Genomic DNA, 18,900 nt, shown 5'->3' with positions numbered 1-18,900 from the left:
AAGCAGCTTGCAATTAAGGCTATATTTAACAATATACATCATACAAGTATGATGAATTTAAAGATATTCACATTATGCTGGACCAAATTAGGATGACTTCCTCCCTCCTGTTGATGTGCGCAGTGTTTTTCAATTGTGTTCATACAGTTCCTTGATTTGTTTTGGCAGGTAGATTCCCAAATATTTTATAATGTCTACAGTAACTTTAAATGGAATTTCTCTTTCTATCTCTTGATATTGGACTTTGTTAGTAATATATAGAAATGCCAATGATTTATGTGGGTTTATTTTATATCCTGCAACTTTGCTAAAGTTGTTTATTGTTTCAAGTTGTTTTTTACTGCATTCTCTAGGATTCTCTGAATATAATATCATATTGTCTGCAAAGAGTGATAACTTAGTTTCTTCTTTGCCTATTCTAATTCCTTCAATTTATTTTTCTTCTCTTATTTCTAAAACTAACATTTCTAGTAAAATATTGAGTAACAGTGGTGATAGTGGACATCCTTGTTTCACCCCTGATATTATTGGAAATGCATCTAGATTATGTGCATTACATACAGTGCTTGCCGATGGTTTTAGATAGATGCTACTTAACATTTTAAGGAAGACTCCATTGACTCCTATATTTTCTAGTATTTTTAATAGGAATGGGTGTTGTATTTTGTCAAAAGCTTTTTCTGCATCTATTGAGATAATCACATGATTTCTGTTAGTTTTGTTGTTGATGTGATCAATTATGTTTATAGTTTTCTTAATATTGAACCAGCCCTGCATTCCTGGTATATAAATCTTACCTGATCAAAGTGTATTATTCTCATGTTATGTTACTGTAATCTTTTTGCCAATATTTTATTTAAAATTTTCACATCTATATTCATTAGAGAAATTGGACTATATTTTTCTTTCTCTGTTTTGACTCTTCCCAGTTAGGTAACAGTACCATATTCTTATCATAAAAACAATTTGGTAGGACTCCTTCTTTACCAATTTTCACAAATAGTCTAAATATTATTGGACTTAATGGTTCTTTAAATGTCTCATAGAATTCACTTGTAAATGCATCTGGCACTGGAGAGTTTTTCCTACGGAGTTCATTGATGGCTTGCTTAATGTCTTTTTCTGAGATGGGGTTATTTAAGTATTGTATTTCCTCTTGCAATTTATATTTTTGTAAGCATTCATCCATTTCATTAAGATAGTCAAAATTATGGGCATACAATAGGGCAAAATAACACCTAAGTATTGCTTTAATTTCCTCTTCATTGGTGGTGAATTCAGCCTTTTTATTTTTGATACCAGTAATTTGGTGCTCTTCTTTTTTTAACTCAAATTAACCAAAAGTTTATCAATTTTATTGTTTTTTTTTTCATAAAACCAGCTCTTAGTTTTATTTAGTTTTATTCCCAGTTTCAATTTTATTAGTCACTCCTTTGCTTTTCAGTATTTCTAATTTGGCATTTATTTGGGGGTTTTCAATTTGTTAATTTTCTAGCTTTTTCAGTTGCACGCTGAATTCATTGATATCCTCTTTCTCTATTTTATTCATGTAAGCATTCAGAGACATAAAACTTTTCCTAAGAACTGCTTTTACTGCATCCCATAAGTTTTGGTATGTTGTCTCATTATTGTCATTCTCTTGAAGGAAGTTATTGTTTCTGTGATTTGTTGTTTGATCCACTCATTCTTTAGGATTAGATTGTTTAGTTTCCAAATAATTTTAGTCTATCTTTCCATGGCCCTTTATTAGATATAATTTTATTGCATCATGATATGAAAAGGATGCATTTAATATTTCTGTCTTTCTGCATGGGATTGTGAGATTTTTATGCTCTAGTACATGGTCAATTTTGTGTACATGCTATGTACAGCTGAAAAAATGTGTATTCCTTTCTATCCCCATTTAATTTTCTCCAGAGGTCTACCATGTCTACCTTTTCCAAAATTCTACTCACCTCCTTAGCTTCTTTGTTGTTTATTTTAAGTTTAGATTCATCAAGGTCCTGTGTGATCCTGACTGTAGTTCCATGGTATTTGAATTATTTCTAGCTGTTTACAGTATTTTCTCCTTGACCTGATAATCCTGGAATTTGGCTACAATATTCCTTGGAATTTTCAATTTGAGAACTATTTCAGGAGGTCTTTGGTGGAGTCTTTCATTGACTATATTACTCTCTTGTTCTAGGACCTCAGAAAAGTTTTCCTTGAGGTCCCTCACTAGTGTAGTTTTGCTTTCTGTTTCTTCCTGCAACTCCCTTAACTTCTCCTGTAAGAATCTGGATGCTATTCCACTTGGTGCATATATATTTAGCAATGATATTACTTCATTGTCTATGGTGCAGGATATAGTTTCCTTCCTTATCCCTTTTGATTAGATCTAGTTTTTATTTTGCTTTGTCTGAGATTAGGATTGCTAGCCCTGCTTTTTTTAACTTCAGCTGAAGCATAATATATTCTGCTCCAGACTTTCACCTTTGCTCTGTCTGTGTCCCCCTGTTTCAAATGTGTTTCTTGTAAACAACATAATGTAGGATTATATTTTCTAATTCATTCTGCTATCAGCCCCTGTTTTATGGGAGAGTTCATTCCATTCACATTCACAGTTATGATTACTATTTGTGTCTTTGTCTCTATCCCATTCCCCCCCATTTATACTTTTATTTCTCCCTTCTCCCTCCCCTCCTCAAAAGAATTTTGCTTTTGACCACTGCCTCCCTCAATCTTTCCTCCCTTCTATCAGCCCTACCTCCTTTTTCTTTCCCCTTTTTCCTCCTACTGAATGCAGGGCAAGTGAGATTTTTGAAGTTGTGTATGTTATTCCTTCCTTGAACCAAATCTGATGAGAGTAAAGCTCAAACAATGCTCATCTCCCTCCCTTCTTTCCCTCTACTATAATGTTTTTTGTGTCTCTTCATGTGATGTATTTTACCCTTTTTGCCTCCTCCTTTCCTCTTCACCCATTACAATCTCCTTTCACCCCTTTAATAGCTTTTTATCATCACATCAGTTAATTTTTACCCACTATGTCTATGTATATACCTTTTAAATATACAGTTCTCAAGATTAAAAAGTGTCATCCTCCTAAATGGGATGTAAACAGCTTGCCTTTACTGAATAACAAGGTTTTTTTTCCCAATTTTTCCTGTTTACTTTTTTATACTTCTCTTGAATCTTGTATTTGAAGATCAAATTTTCCATTGAGCTCTAGCCTTTTTGTCAAGAAGGTCTGGAATTCCCTTATTTCATTGAATATCCATCTCCTTCTCTGAAAGATTATGGTATATTTTGCTGAGTTTTTGGTTCTTGTTTGTAGTCCAAGGTCCTTTCTCTTACAGAATGTCATATTCTGATCCCTCTGATCTTTTAATATAGAAGTTGCAAGGTCCTGTGTGATCCTAACTGTAGTTCCATGGTATTTGAATTGTTTCTTGCTGCTTACAGTATTTTCTTCTTGGCCAGATAATTCTGGAATTAGGCTACAATATTCCTTTGCATTTCCAATTTGAGATCTCTTTCAGGAGGTGATTGGTGGATTCTTTCAATGACTATTTTACCCTCTGGTTCTAGAACCTCAGGGAACTTTTCCTTCATGATTTCTTGGAAGATATTGTCCAAGCTTTTTATTTGTATCATGGCTTTCCAGTAGATCAACAATTCTTAGATTATCTCTCCTGCATGTATTTTCTAGGTCAGTTGTTTTTCCAATGATATACTTTACATTTTCTTCTATTTTTTTCATTCTTTAGATTTTGTTTGACTGATTTTTGATGTCTCATTGAGTCATTAGCTTCTACTTGCCCAATTCTAATTTTCAACAAATTGTTTTCTTCAGTTAGTTTTTGTACCTCTTTTTCAATTTGGGCAATTTTACTTTTTAAGGAGATATTTTCTTCAGTTAGCTTTTGTACCTCCTCATCTTTTGGCCAATTTTACTTTTTAAGGAGTTGTTCTCTTCAGTGAATTTTTCCCATTTTGTCCATTGTATTTTAAAAAGAATTGGTCAATTTTTCTTCTACCTCTCTAATTTGGCTTTTGAAATCCTTCTTGAGCTCTTCCAAGAATGCTTTTTGGGCTTGAGATCAGTTCATATTCCCTTTAGAGGTTTCTGATGTGAGTATAGTATTAATGCTGTCCTCTTTTGAATTCATATTTTGATCTTCCCTGTCCATGTATTAAGAATCTGTTGTCTTTCCTTTTCCAATTTTCTTCTTACTCATTTTGATTGCCTTTTTCCTGGCTTTTAAATTTGATCTCTGCTTCTGGGGTGCAGGGGACTCTGGCCCACACTTCTTGTGCTGGGAGCTAGGGGTCTTGTTACTGGCTTTGTGTGCTGTGGCCTCTGGTTCTGGAAGCTAGAAGCTATCTCATGCTACAGCTTACTTGGTGCTGACCTGGAGCTCCCCAGAGTTTGTCAGGCCAAAGCCAGGTGAGGTCTTTTTGTGCTTCCCTGGGGTTACACTCAAGTTTGCATTTTAATGTGTTGGGGAGGGGTTGTCTGGTCACTAGAGGTCTCCTCTTCCCCTAGGACTGGGCTAGAACACAGGTAGGCTCAGCCACTGGTGAACACCCATCCGCACTGGTGTCTGCCAATTCCCCTGGCTGTGAAAAGGCACATCTGGGGTCCTGGTATTGCTGCTTTCTGTCTCCATCCCCGTGGGGCTGAGAATCTCCTGCTCATCCACTGAGGTGGGGCTTGCTGGGAAGCCTCCTGTCCTGCACTGGTCCCCTTCAACCACAGAAAGAAGGACCCTTCCTGCTGATCTCCCTAGCCTCCTTAGCTAAAAGACTGCTGTACCCCTTCTCCTGGCTCCACTATTTCAATATGTTTTCTAGTGAAATAGTCTCTGGGTTTTTCAAGGTCAACAAGGGAGGGTGAGAGCACTTACAGTTTGCTCTGCTGTCTTGGCTCCTGGAAATTCAAGTAGGTGACTTCAAACAATTACCCTATGGGCTGATAGCCCCAGGAGTAGCTGCTGCTGCTGCTGCTTCTGGCCCTGAGCTTTTCTCTCATCCAGTTCCAGCAGATCCTCATCCCCTGCTAAGAGGTTTGGGAATCACCACTGCCATGAGTGATTCAGTCCATCAGGGCCTGCTTCTCTCTGCTATGGTTGGGTGTGGACCCACATGCTCTGTGCTCTTCCAGCCTGGTACAACAGATCCTTCCCATCCACCTTCTGGGTTGTCCTAAGATGGTAATCTCCCCTCTCTGTCTCCTAGTGGATTCTGCCATTTTAAAATTTGTTCAGATTCACTTTTTAGAGGTATCTGAAGAAATTTGTGATAGAGCTCAGGTGAGTCCCCATTTTCACTCAGCCATCTTAGCTCTGCCTTTCCTGAGGCCAGATTTGAACTTGGCTCTCTCTGACTCCAGGCCCAATACCCTATCCACTGTGCCACCAGTTGCCTTTAGGCATAAACAGACATAAATGACGTTATTAACATATAATTTATAGAAAAAATATATTGGTCATGTATCTCTGAGAGATAGGCCCAGAAAAACAGGTAAATCCTACAGCAAAATGGGGGGACCATTGTGGTGAACTTATGAGAAGATATGGAAAAGAGTCTCATTATAGAGACAAGAATGGATGTTTTTTGAGCTACATCTTTGAAGAGAGTATCCAAATTGATTATATCAGGGCTGTCCAACCTTAGGTTATCTTAGGGCCACATTAAAACAAAATAATTATTTGAGGGTCACACCCAAAATAGAAAATACAGTACACTAATAGAAGGGGGGAAGCCAAATCATCAATATGAAGAAGAAGATGTGACACATGAAAGCAAACACAAAACAACAAAGTGACAACACAACAGTATAAAAGTAGGTGCATACTTACTAGTCTGCATCATACGTATGGAACACATTCCACAGATCAATTGAAAATTCCGTCAGATATGTTCCATCCATAATACTGCTTAAAAACAGCAAAGAAAATTAACATCAATGAGATTATTAGTAATGGAATTAAAAAATCTAACACACATTCCATGCAAAGTATTATTTTATTTTTTCTCTTGTGAAAATTAAAATGCACAGGCAGGCCACATAAAATCATACTGCAGGCTACATGCAGCCCGCAGGCCATATTTTGGACAGCCTTGGATTATATTATAGATCCATTTGAATATTTTAATGTTTATACTAAGGGATAAATGAACAACTAAGTAAAAATTAAAAAAAACTCCTTTAAAACATCATTCTTAATGTTCTGGGAAAATAATTGTAAGTGTCACATTTAAGTCATTGCTTAGTGCACTAAAAATTTGGATTTGAAGATCTTTTCCACCCATTAATAGGTCATGTGACCTGCTTACATCACAGGGAATCTGAGTCACAAGTGGTGGGAGGAGCTTGCTGAGAGGAAAAGGAAAGTGTGTTATAGGAAATGCAGAGAGTGCAGTTAGAGCTGAGGGAAAGAGCAAATGTGTGCTGTGCTGTGCTGTGCATGTGCTTGTGGGAAGGCCCCAAAATGGGGGCAGAAGATTATGGAATGAAGTGGTTCTCTGCTGCGATATTGTATGTTGAATTCACTGCTGCTGTGATGGATTGGGTTCATCAGTTATGGGATCTGGTTCTCTGGTTTCTGAATAAATGGTTTACTTCTTCTATCTTCTATATGGAGTCTCTTATATTTTGTGATACAGAACCACATAGGTATATTGACAATTGTCATTTATGTTGTGTTTATTGCCCTGCTAATACACTTAGTTCTTTTGATTTTTTTCTTTTTTTTTAAATAATTTATTTAACATATTTAGTTTTCAGCATTTATTTTCACAAGAGTTTGAATTACAAATTTTCTCCCCATTTCTACCCTCCCCCCCACTCCAAGATGACGTATATTCTGGTTGCCCTGTTCCCAAGTCAGCCCTCCCTTCTGTCACCCCACTCCCCTCCCATCCGCTTTTCTCTTCCTTTCTTGTAGGACAAGATAAATTTCTACGCCCCATTGCCTGTGTATCTTATTTTCTAGTTGCATGCAAAAACTATTTTTTTTTGTTTTTGAACATCTGTTTTTAAAACTTTGAATTCCAAATTCTCTCCCCTCTTCCCTTCCCACCCAGCCTCCCTAAGATGTCAAGCAATTCAACATAGGCCACATGTGTATCATTATGTATAACCCTTCCACAATACTCATGTTGTGAAAAACTAACTATATTTTGCTCCTTCCCAAACCACCCCCCTTTATTGAATTTTCTCCCTTGACCTGTCCCCTTTCAAAAGTGTTTGTTTTTGATTACCACCACACACATCTGCTGTCCCCTCCATCATCCCCCCTTTTTTATCCTCTTCCCTCTTTTTTCCTGTGGGGTAAGATACCCAATTGAGTATGTATGGTATTCCCTCCTCAGGCCAAATTTGATGAGAGCAAGATACACTCATTCCCCCCTCACCTGCCCTCTCCCCTCCTCCCACAGAACTGCTTCTTCTTGCCACCTTTATTTGAGATAATCCACCCCATTCTATCTCTCCGTATCTCCCTCTCTCAATATATTCCTCTCTCATCCCTTCATTTGATTTTGTTTCTTTTAGATATCTTCTCTTCATCTTCAACTCACCCTGTGCCCTCTCTCTCTCTCTCTTTCCATCTCTCTCTCTCTCTCTCTCTCTCTCTCTCTCTCCATATATATATATATACACACACATATATACATACATACACATTCACTTATATAAATATACATAAACATATATATATGCATATTCCCTTCAGCTACCCTAATACTGATGTCTCATGAATCATACACATCATCTATTCATGTAGAAATGTAAACAAAACAGTTCAACTTTAGTAAGTCCCTTATGATTTCTCTTTCTTGCTTACCTTTTCATGCTTCTCTTGATTCTTGTGTTTGAAAGTCAAATTTTCTATTCACCTCTGGTCTTTTCACTGAGAAAGCTTGAAAGTCCCCTATTTGATTGAAAATCCATATTTTGCCTTGGAGCGTGATACTCAGTTTTGCTGGGTAGGTGATTCTAGGTTTTAATCCTAGCTCCATTGATCTCTGGAATATCATATTCCAAGCCCTTTGATCTCTTAATGTAGAAGCTGCCAGATCTTAGATTATTCTGATTGTGTTTCCACAATACTCAAATTGTTTTTTTCTGGCTGCTTGCAATATTTTCTCCTTGATCTGGGAGCTCTGGAATTTGGCAGCAATATTCCTAAGAGATTTCTTTTTAGCGTCTATTTGAGGAGGCGATCGATGGATTCTTTCAATTTCTATTTTGCCCTGTGGCTCTAGAGTATCAGGGCAGTTCTCCTTGATAATTTCTTGAAAGATGATGTCTAAGCTCTTTTTTTGATCATGGCTTTCAGGTAGTCCAATAATTTTTAAATTATGTCTCCTGGATCTATTTTCCAGGTCCGTGGTTTTTCCAATGAGATATTTCACATTGTCTTCCATTTTTTGGTCCCTTTGGTTCTGTTTTATAATATCTTGATTTCTCATAAATTCACTAATTTCCACTTGCTCCAATCTAATTTTTAAGGTAGTATTTTCTTCAGTGGTCTTTCGGACCTCCTTTTTCATTTGGATAATTCTGCCTTTCAAGGCATTCTTCTCCTCATTGGCTTTTTGGAGCTCTTTAGTCATTTGACTTAGTCTATTTTTTAAGGTGTTGTTTTCTTCAGTGTATTTTTCAGTATTTTTTTGGGTCTCCTTTAGCAAGTCATTGACTTGTTTTTCATGGTTTTCTCACATCCTTCTCATTTCTCTTCCCAATTTTTCCTCTACTTCTCTAACTTGCTTTTCCAAATCCTTTTTGAGCTCTTCCATGGCCTGGGACCAGTTCATGTTTTTCTTGGAGGTTTCTGTTGTAGGCTCTTTGACTTTGTTAACTTCTTCTGTCTGTATGTTTTGGTCTTCTTTGTCACCAAAGAAAGAATCCAAAGTCTGAGACTGAATCTGGGTGTGTTTTTGCTGCCTGGACGCATTCCCAACCAGCTAACTTGACACTTGAGTTTTTCAGTGGGGTATGGCTGCTTGTAGACTAAAGAGTTCTATGTTCCATATTTAGGGGGGATGTGCCAGCTCTGCCACACCAGCACTCCTCCTTCCCCAAGAACCCCCAACCCGGACTGGGCTTAGATCTTCAGCAGGTTGTGCACTCCTGCTCTGATCCACCACTTAATTCCTCCCACCACGTGGGCCTGGAGCCAGAAGCAACAGCAGCTGTAGCTGCCCCACCTCTGCTGCCCTGGGGGTGGTGGCCGAACTGTGAACTCCTTCCACTCCTGCAGCTTTTCCCACTAATCTTCTCTGCTGTCTTTGGAGTTTGTGGGTTGAGAAGTCTGGTAACTGCTGCAGCTCACTGATTCAGGGTGCTAGGACCTGCTCTGCCTGGCTCCTGGACTGGTTGGTCCATGCTGCTCAGGCTGGGCTCGGCTCCGCTTCGCTCCCAGATCCCAGCTCCCAGCTCCCAGCTCCGTGTGGGCTAGACCTCACCCAGAGACCATCCAGGTTGTCCTGGGCTGGAACCCTGCTCCCCTCTGCTGTTTTGTGGGTTCTGCAGTTCTAGAATTGGTTCAGAGCCATTTTTTATAGGTTTTTGGAGGGACTCCGCAGGGAGCTCATGCTAGCCCCTGCTTTCCAGCCGCCATTTTGGCTGTGCCTCCCCTCTTTTGATTTTTAAAATGTAGTTTTTTCTGTTTTGTATTTTTTATTATTATTTAAGTTTTTTAGGTTTTCGGCTTTGATTTCCACAAGATTTTGAGTTACAAATTTTCTTGCCATTTCTACCCTTCCCCCCAATCCAAGATGGCATATATTCTGATTGCCACATTCCCCAGTCAGCCTTCCCTTCTTCCACCTCACTTCTGATCCTCTTTCCCCTTACTTCCTTGTAGGGTAAGATAGATTTCTATGCCCATTTCCTGTATATCTTATTTCCCAGTTGTGTGCAAAAAGAACTTTTCTTGAGCATTTTCTTTTAAAACTTTGAGTTCCAAATTCTCTCCCTTCTTCCCTTCCTACCCACCCTCCCTAAGAAGGCAAGCAATTCAACATAGGTCACACATGTATCATTATGCAAAACACTCACATAACAGTCATGTTGTGAAAGACTAACTGTGTTTCCCTCCATCCTATCCTGTCCCCCTTTATTCAATTTTTTTCCAATGGCTCTGTCCCTTTTCAAAAGCATTTGCTTTTGATTACCTCCTCCCCCATCTTCCCTCCCTTTTATCATCCCTCCTTTTTTATCCCCTTCCCCCTACTTTCCTGTGGGGTAAGATACCCAATTGAGTGTGTATGTTATTCCCTCCTCAAGTCAAATCTGATGAGAGCAATATTCACTCATCCCGCCTCACCTGCACCCTCTTGCCTTCCAAAAGAGCTGCTATTTCTTGCCACTTTTATGTGAGACAATTTACCCCATTCTATCCCTTTCTCCATCTCTCAATATATTCCTCTCCCACTCCTTAATTTAATTAAATTTTTTAGATATCATCCCTTCATACTCAACTCACCCTGTGTGCTCTGTCTATATATATATATTCCCTTCAACTACCCTATTGCTGAGAAGGGTCTCATGAATCATACACATCATCTTTCCATGTAGGAATGTAAACAAAACAGTTCAACTTAATAAGTCCCTTATGATTTCTCTTTCTTGTTTACTTTTTCTTGCCTCTCTTGATTCTTGTATTTGAAAGTCAAATTTTCTATTCAGCTGTGGTCTTTTCACTGAGAAAGCTTGAAAGTCCTCTATTGTATTGAAAATCCATATTTTACCTTGGAGCGTTTCACTCAGTTTTGCTGGATAGGTGATTATTGGTTTTAATCCTTGCTCCAGGCGGATCTGGGGCTGTAAGTAACCACAGCTGGAGCTCTGGAGGCAGCCACAGGGGCTTCCTGCTGCTGCCACCTGCACCCCTGAACCACCTCCACTTCCCCAAGGGCTGGGACCAACCCCTCTCTTCCCAATCCAGCAGTTTTTCTACTAACCTGCTCTGTTGTCTTTGGTGTGATGTGGGTTGAGAAGTCTGGTAACTGCCACAGCTCAATGACTCAGGTCCCTGTGGCTTGTTCTGCCCAACTCCCAGTCTGGTTGGTCATGGCACAGGCCATGGTGGGCTGCAGTCCACTCCGAGCACCATGCAAGAGACCCTTCCCAGTGACCATCCAGGCTGTTCTGGGCTGTAACCCTGCTTCCCTCTGCTGTTTCGTGCATTCTGCCGCTCTAGAATTTGTTCAGAGCCATTTTTACAGGTGTTTAGACCAACCTGGGGGAGAGCTTATGGGAGTCCCTGCTTTCCAGCCTCCATCTTGGCTCCACCTCTAATGTAACACACACACACATATATACATATATGTGTGTGTGTGTATATATTAATATATATATGTAAATATATATACACATACATCTATGTATATAAGCATATAAATGATTTTAAACCTACTATGTCTTAACTTAAGTGAAAGTTGTGTAAGAATAAATTTTGGAAAAGGAAACAATATCGTTAAAACATAGCTTGAATAAATGAATTATAACTATGGAACCTATTAGAAAACTTTAAAAGCAAGTACATGTTCTATTTTTTATGTTTTTCAGCTTCTCCATCAATTAAACTCTTGGTGGATGATCCCATAGTTGTAAATCCTGGAGAGGCGATAACTTTAGTATGTGTTACAACAGGAGGTGAACCTACCCCTACTCTTACCTGGGTAAGGTCCATTGGGAATCTTCCTGAAAAGACTGTACTGAATGGAGGAACTCTAACCATTCCCGCCATTACATCGGATGATGCTGGCACTTATAGCTGCATTGCCAACAATAATGTGGGAAACCCAGCCAAAAAATCCACCAACATCATAGTGAGAGGTAAGTTTGTCTAGAGAATTTAAATTTTATTTCCCCAAAATACAATTTCTCAGGAAATAAATGGTGGTATTGCTGTGAGACATATACATCTTTCCTTAAATAAAATGTGCCTATATAAAATTATTTGAAAAATATTGTATTTTATTAAGGGCTTTATAAATCTTTGAATCTTTTAAAAATCATAATTTTGTTGTAGGAATAGATGCATTCACCAAAGAGAGTCAGTACACATCTTTCATCTCAATTAGTTCCTGGGTCCTCAATTGTTTTATTGACATCCTCATTATCCTGCTAATGACAAAAGTTTTATATCAGAATTTATAACAAAATTGAGTTGATGAACTTAGGCTAGTTCTTAATCTTGGTTTTAAAATGAGACAGTGACATAAAAGGTAGTCAGATAGAGAAAGGAGAGCTCTTCCTATGGGAGTGAATACCAGAAGTTTCACAGAGTTCCTTCTGAGGGAGAGGATAGAGAGAGAGAAAAGACATATAAAGATGAGACTTCAGACATGAAAAGAAGCTTGTATATCCATGCATACTCTCTATGAAACTGTACAGACACAAAAGAAGAGACTAAGTATCATCAAGAGAAGGGAAAGACATTTAGAAACTTTAATGAACACAAACACCTTCCTGAAACAAAGACCTGTTATTCTACAGGTTTTGTTTTATGGCCATGAGTCATAGAACACTGTGTTCTCTAAAAATTTGGAATAGTATCACTTGGAGGTAAATGGAGATATACAGAATAGGTGTGAATGTATTACAAACATGGAATTACAAAGAAGAAAAGCAAAGATGTCATCAAAAATATTATGGATAAACAAGAAGATTGGCTTGTCACATGGCAAAAGTGATGGATAAGTGAAAGACAGTCTCTGTGCTCTGTTGGTATTTTCATGTCAAAGGAAGGCCTCCAGAACATTGGGTAAACCATTTGTGATGAATTTACAGAAGAATATAGGCAAATGTCACACAAGACGTACTGGTATTTCATGGTTTAAAGGAAAGTCACACATTGATATGAGCTCAGATCCAAATGAATATTTGAAAAAGTAAATAAAACTTGGCTTTGTAGCCTAAATGTATACATGAGAGTTAAGGGCCCTTAGGAAGGCTAACCAAATGTTGACGTTCTTAGTCAAAAACACACACACACATATACACCCCCCCCCCAAAACAACAACAACAACAACAACAAACAAGCCAGCCTTCCTAGGATGATTAAACATTATTGAACATTATTAAGAGTGCCACTAAGGTAAACCTGGTTCATCAAACCCAAAAATGACACGTGGTTAATCTTTTTATAAAATATTTTTATATCCTTAAATTTTATATTTTACAAAAATTTACCATTCACTAAAAATATTAGCTACAGGTTTTCTCCCTCCCTCTCACATCCCCAACCCCTTGAGAAGACAAGTAATATGATATCAATTCTACATGGAAAACATGCAAAATATATTTACATATTAGCCATGTTACAAAAGGAAGCACACATATGCCAAAAACAATAAAGAAAGTGAAGGAAACATGCTTCAGTCTCTACTCAGATTCATCATTTCTCTCTCTGGAGATTGATAATATTTTTTCATCATGGATCCTTTGGAGTTGTCTTCGATCATCATCTTTATCAGAGTAGTTAAATCTTTCACAGGTGGTCACTTTGTAACATTGCTGTTACTATGTACAACAGTTTTCTGGTTCTGCTCATTTCACCCTGTATCAGTTCATCTAAGATTTCCCAGCTTTTCTTAAAGCAACTTGCTCGTCATTTCTTATAAGTATAATATTCCGTCACAATCATATACCGCCACTTGTTCAACCATTTCCCAGTTGATGTGAATCCTCTAAATTTCCAATTATTTGACACAACAAAAAGAGCTTCTGTAACTATTTTTATAGAAATAGGTCCTTTTCTCTTTTCTTTGATTGTTTTGAGGTTAGACTTCATAGTGGTATTGCTGCGTCAAAGAGTATGTATTTTATAGGCCTTTTGGCATGGTTCCTACTTGTTCTCAGAATCATTGCACTAATTTACAACTTCACCAACAGAGCATTAATGTCTCTATTTTTCTAGATCTCCTCCAGCATTTGTCATTTTCCTTTTTTATCATGATAGTCAATCTGATAGGTATGAGGTGGTACTTCATTGTTTTAATTTTCATTTCTCTAATCAATAGCAAATGATTTATTTTGATGTAGTTTTGATTTCTTCTGAAAACTACCTGTTAATATTTTTATAAATTTTACTGAGTTCTATATATATTTGAGAAATGGTTCCTTTTTTCATAGAAACTTTCTATACATTTTTTTCTTGAGTTTTCTGATTTCCTTCTAATTTTTACTGCACTGTTTTTGTTTGTGCAAATCTTTAAATTCATGTAATAAAAATTATCCATTTTACTTCCCATGACCCTCTTTATGTCTTTGGTCATAAACTCTTCCCTTATCCATACATCTGACAGGTAAATTTTTCCATGCTCCCTTAATTTGTTTATGGTATCACCCTTTATGTCTGAAATAGGAATATTAATCTCCTAAGTATTTCACAATTTTGTCTTTCACACACATTATCTCATTTAACTCTCAAAATAATTTTTTTATCAATATTAAGTATCTCCATTTCATAGATGAGAGTCTAAGATTGGTAAAGTAACTCATCCAGGTAACTCAGAAGCCTTTTAGTATCAAGGATTTCAAAAGTGTAAGCATCAAAAGCAAGATTTGAGACTAGGTCCTCTGGTGACAAAGCTAGCACTCTTCCTCATGCTCTGTGCTGTCATAAAGCTAAAAAGTAGACTAAGTGATAATAAACTTAGATTTACACATGTAGTCTAGTGTTTTTCCCCCCAAAACTTTGATGTATGTGATGATATCATTGAAACATTTGGGCAGTATTTTTTTTTGGAGAGTAGCTTCAAAAGTGAGGATTAACATTTTCAAATAGAAATGTTTACTTTAAACAACTTTATCCTAATGCAAAATTCTTTTTCATATAATTAGAAGTTGTGGAAAGATGACTTATAATTTAATTAAATTGGTAATCATTAATTCTGGTATTATTTTCTAGTATAATCTTAGCTAACCACTAAAAGGTTAAGCCTTTGTTTCCTAATTTAAAAATGAAGGACATGGAACAGAAAAATTTTAAGGTCAGACTTTTAGAATTCTGTGATTCTCCCTCCTTTATATGAGTAACTTTTCACAATGGTGAATAGTTCCTGTTATTCTTGGTATGCAGATCTAGAGCAGTTAACATAAGATATACAGCTATCATATAGTTCAATATATTACCCATTCTATGTTCATTCAAACACATTAATTTTTAAAGCTACCATTGGTATGCTTACAATGTGAAAAGATATAAAGGAATATATATGAGGGAAGAGATAGAAGGCCTTTGCTTGTTTTGTCAAGCCCCTGTGGAGGCATGTGTAAACCTTTCAAGAAGCTTACAATTCGGACTGTAATCTATATCAGTAATGGAATCATAGCTGTGAAATTAGCCCCATTGAAGTATCAGGCTGTGCGTACATTACACTGATCAGTACTATAAAAAGTATGCAAAATATAATGCCATTAAGAAATTTATAGTCTATTAGAAAAGTCAACACAGGCACAGAAATTGTTACAAGGCACTATATGTTAGAGTGGTAAAAGGAAACAAGAGAAAAAGAGAAAGAGGAGGAAAAAAAGGCTGGTGAAGTAGTTCAGCAAAATGAAGGGATTTTTTTTCTATGTTTAATTTTTTTAAATTAATAATCATTTGTGTTTATAGTATGATCAGGAAACTGCTTTTGAAGTTGAATAAAATATTCTGATGCATTTTGTTCCAGTATGATACTGAGGTTTATGAAGTGAAAGTAAAGAAGAAATGAGCATTTATTCATTCATTCATTCATTCATTTATTCTTTTATTTATTTATTTATTTATTTATTCATTCATTTATCTATTTATCTATCTATCTATTTATTTATTTATGCATATAATACGATGATTTAGTTAGAGAACCATGGAGTCAATTCAAAACAATAGAAAAACTTCAGTTGCATTGCAGGCTATACATGAAAAGCATGTAAAAAAAAAGCATGCATTTCAGCATATGAGCAAGAAAATACAATATGAGATAGAAAGAGAAATCTCATTTAAAATAACTATAGGAAGTATAAATAAATCACTTGAGAGTATCCCTAACAAAGACACACAAAGTAACAATATGAATACTACAAAACTCTAGGGAAGTAAAGAGAGGCCAAAACAAATGGAGAAATATTAATTGTTCATGAGCAAGCTGAACCAATATACCATAAAATGACAAAACTACCTTAATTAATTTACTTGTTCAGTGCCATAATGAAGAACCAATGAATCATTTCATAGAGCTAGAAAATATAATAATAAAATTCATCTGGATGAGGGAAAAGGCCAAGAATCTTACGGGAAATAATGAAAAAAAATAAGAAGAAAAAAGAAAGATCTCAAAATATAATACAAGTCAGTAGCCAATGAAATGATTTATAATTGTTGAAAAGTCAATTACTGGAACAGATTCGGTATACAATATGCAGAGGCAAACAAACCTAGTAGCCTAGTTTTTGATAAACTCAAAGACCAAAGCCACTGGGATAAACATATTCACTATTTGACAAAAACTGCCAGGTAAACTGGAAAAATCTGGTAAAAGCCAGACATAAGCTCAAATCTCAGACCATATACCAAGATAAACTCTAAATGGATATGTGACTTAAATATAAAAGATCACATCTTTAAAAAATTGGAAGAGAAAGGAATAAATTATCTTTCATATCTGTGGATAAAAACTCCATACCAAAAAAGGGAAAGAGATTACAGAATAAAATGAACAATTTTGACTATAATTTTTTTTTCACAAATTAAATCAATGCAGGTAAAATTAGAAGGAAAACAAATAACTGGGGAAGATATTGTTGCAGCAAATGTTGCAGATAAGTCTATTATTCCTATTGTTGTATGCCTTGATTCAAGTTTATAACCAGATGAAGCATTTCCCAATGAATAAATTATCAACATAAGGGAGGAATCAACAAAACAAGCATTTATTAAATGTTTACACTACTCTAAACATTGTACTAAGTGCTGGGGATACAATCAAAAGCAAAGGAAAAAAAAGAATCTATGCCCTTAAGGAACCTTCATTCTTATAGAGAAGAAAACACAACAAAAGAGGATAATTTTTTTTGCCTTAACTATTATTTGCATTTATTTCAACTAATGAATTGTGAAGTTTATTTAATGACTGTTTCATGCTGAACACATTGAGCATATTTTATCATGCTTACCCCAGCCTAAAAATAACTGCAATGGTTATACCTGTTAGTAAGTGATACGGTCTCTGAACAGAACACCTGTATTCCTATACTAGAGCCACATGATGCTGGGTGTTAAATCTTTCCTGGCTGATGCTGGTTGTCAAGATATAAGTGGCCTCATTTCTGCTCTTTGAACTCTTTCTCTCACATGTTTTGTGTATATGGCTCCTCCTTCCCCTCACGCAGCCCACTCACCAATCTGTATCCTTCTGATTGGAAATAGACATCAAAAGAAGAAGGTGAGGGTGAAGGAACAAAGGGAGAAAAAGACAAGCAATAGCAACCTTCAGGGTGGAAATAATAGCCTTTGACTGAGAAGGGGTTGCAGCTTATGCTGATGTATGCAGATCCTATGCTAATAAATGTATGGTCCTCCTAACTAATTTATGTACTTGTATTTGACCCTTGGGCAAACCTCAGTCTTAGATGTTATGTTTCATCTGTGGGTAACATTTGTTTATGAACAGTTCTGGCTTTTTGCCTATTTTAAACCACAATTAAATGTATTGGTGGCAACCTGGCCTTAATTAGCTTAAATGAATGTTGAAATTGATTGGGTCTCAAGAGGGGTATGTTTCTGAAGCTCAGTCCCAGAGAGACTGTGGGGGAAGAGCATGATTTTAAAGTCTGGAATATAAGGAAATTGTCCAGAAGGACTGGAGTGAAGGCAATCTGTTCTAAACCTCTTCTTTAAAAAAGGAGGAACTTGCCAGTGGGAGAAAGTGTGAAGTGGGCCTTGTAGGGGGATTTTCTAGGATCATTAAGTAACAGAGGTGATAAGATGCTCCACTCAAGGAACTTCCAAGGTGCTAAGAGAAGATGCAGGATGAAACAACAATAGAGGACTGGTTGTGAAACCCAGAAATGCTTGATTAGTGTTAGCAGGGGAAAGAATACAAACAACCTTCTTTCAAAGGACAAAATCCAAACTATAAACTGTTATATGAAAAAAAATGTTCTAAATCACTTATAATAAGAGAAATTCAATTAAAACAATTCTGAGGTTCTACTTCACACAGAATGGCTAAGTTGGTAAGAAAAAATAATTACAAATGTTGGAGAGGCTGCAGGAAAACAGGTATAAATTTCCCAGCAAACACCAAATTTCTCAATTTTCTCTTCCACATGCAGAGATATCCAGGCCTTTGATCTTGGCACCATATACAAATATTCTACTTCCATGTTCATAAACTGAAATTCCTTTATCTAATCATAATCTGTTGTCATTTCACTGATCCTCTGCCTTGCAATTCCAAACTACATTCTTCATTCTCACCGTGACCTCTAATTCTTCTACTTGTCAGTTTTGGGTTATCAAAAAAAATGACAGAAATTGGAAAATTTACCAGAAATTTTGAGATGTAGCAAAGTTCTGAGGGGAAATTTATATCTCAAAACACTTTCAAGAACAAATGATCTGTGTGTGTGTGCATGTGAGGAATCAATGAATTTCATGTGCAACTAAAAATGAACTTAAAAACCCATCAAACTAAAAAATCAATTTGAACATCAAAATAGAAATTTTGGAAAGCACAGAAGAAATAAACAAAATGGAAATTAAAAAAAACCAAATTAGTAAGTAAAACTATGAGCTAGTTTTTCAAAAATCAAAAGAACAGACAAGACTTTAGCTACCTTGATTATGTTTTAAAAGGGGGAAAAAATAAATTATATGTTATCAAAAAGGAAAAGGGGAATCCACAAGTAAATGA

The 18,900-nt window shown here is 36.5% G+C and overlaps 1 protein-coding gene across 1 annotated transcript in view; it reads left to right on the top strand.

Annotated features, from left to right (window-relative positions):
* Window positions 1–18,900, top strand: part of LOC118842014 (MAM domain-containing glycosylphosphatidylinositol anchor protein 2-like) — a 132,964-nt gene that overhangs the window by 112,199 nt on the left and 1,865 nt on the right. Inside the window, exon 3 of the mRNA XM_036749710.1 lies at window positions 11,561–11,830. Coding sequence (XP_036605605.1) covers window positions 11,561–11,830 — 270 coding nt within the window. The remainder of the gene's footprint in view (window positions 1–11,560; window positions 11,831–18,900) is intronic.

This window comes from Trichosurus vulpecula, chromosome 3 (genome assembly GCF_011100635.1).
Source record: "Trichosurus vulpecula isolate mTriVul1 chromosome 3, mTriVul1.pri, whole genome shotgun sequence".
Taxonomy (NCBI): Eukaryota; Metazoa; Chordata; class Mammalia; order Diprotodontia; family Phalangeridae; genus Trichosurus; species Trichosurus vulpecula.
The sequence above is the reverse complement of the archived record's forward strand: the minus strand, read 5'-3'. Positions and strand labels throughout refer to the sequence as shown.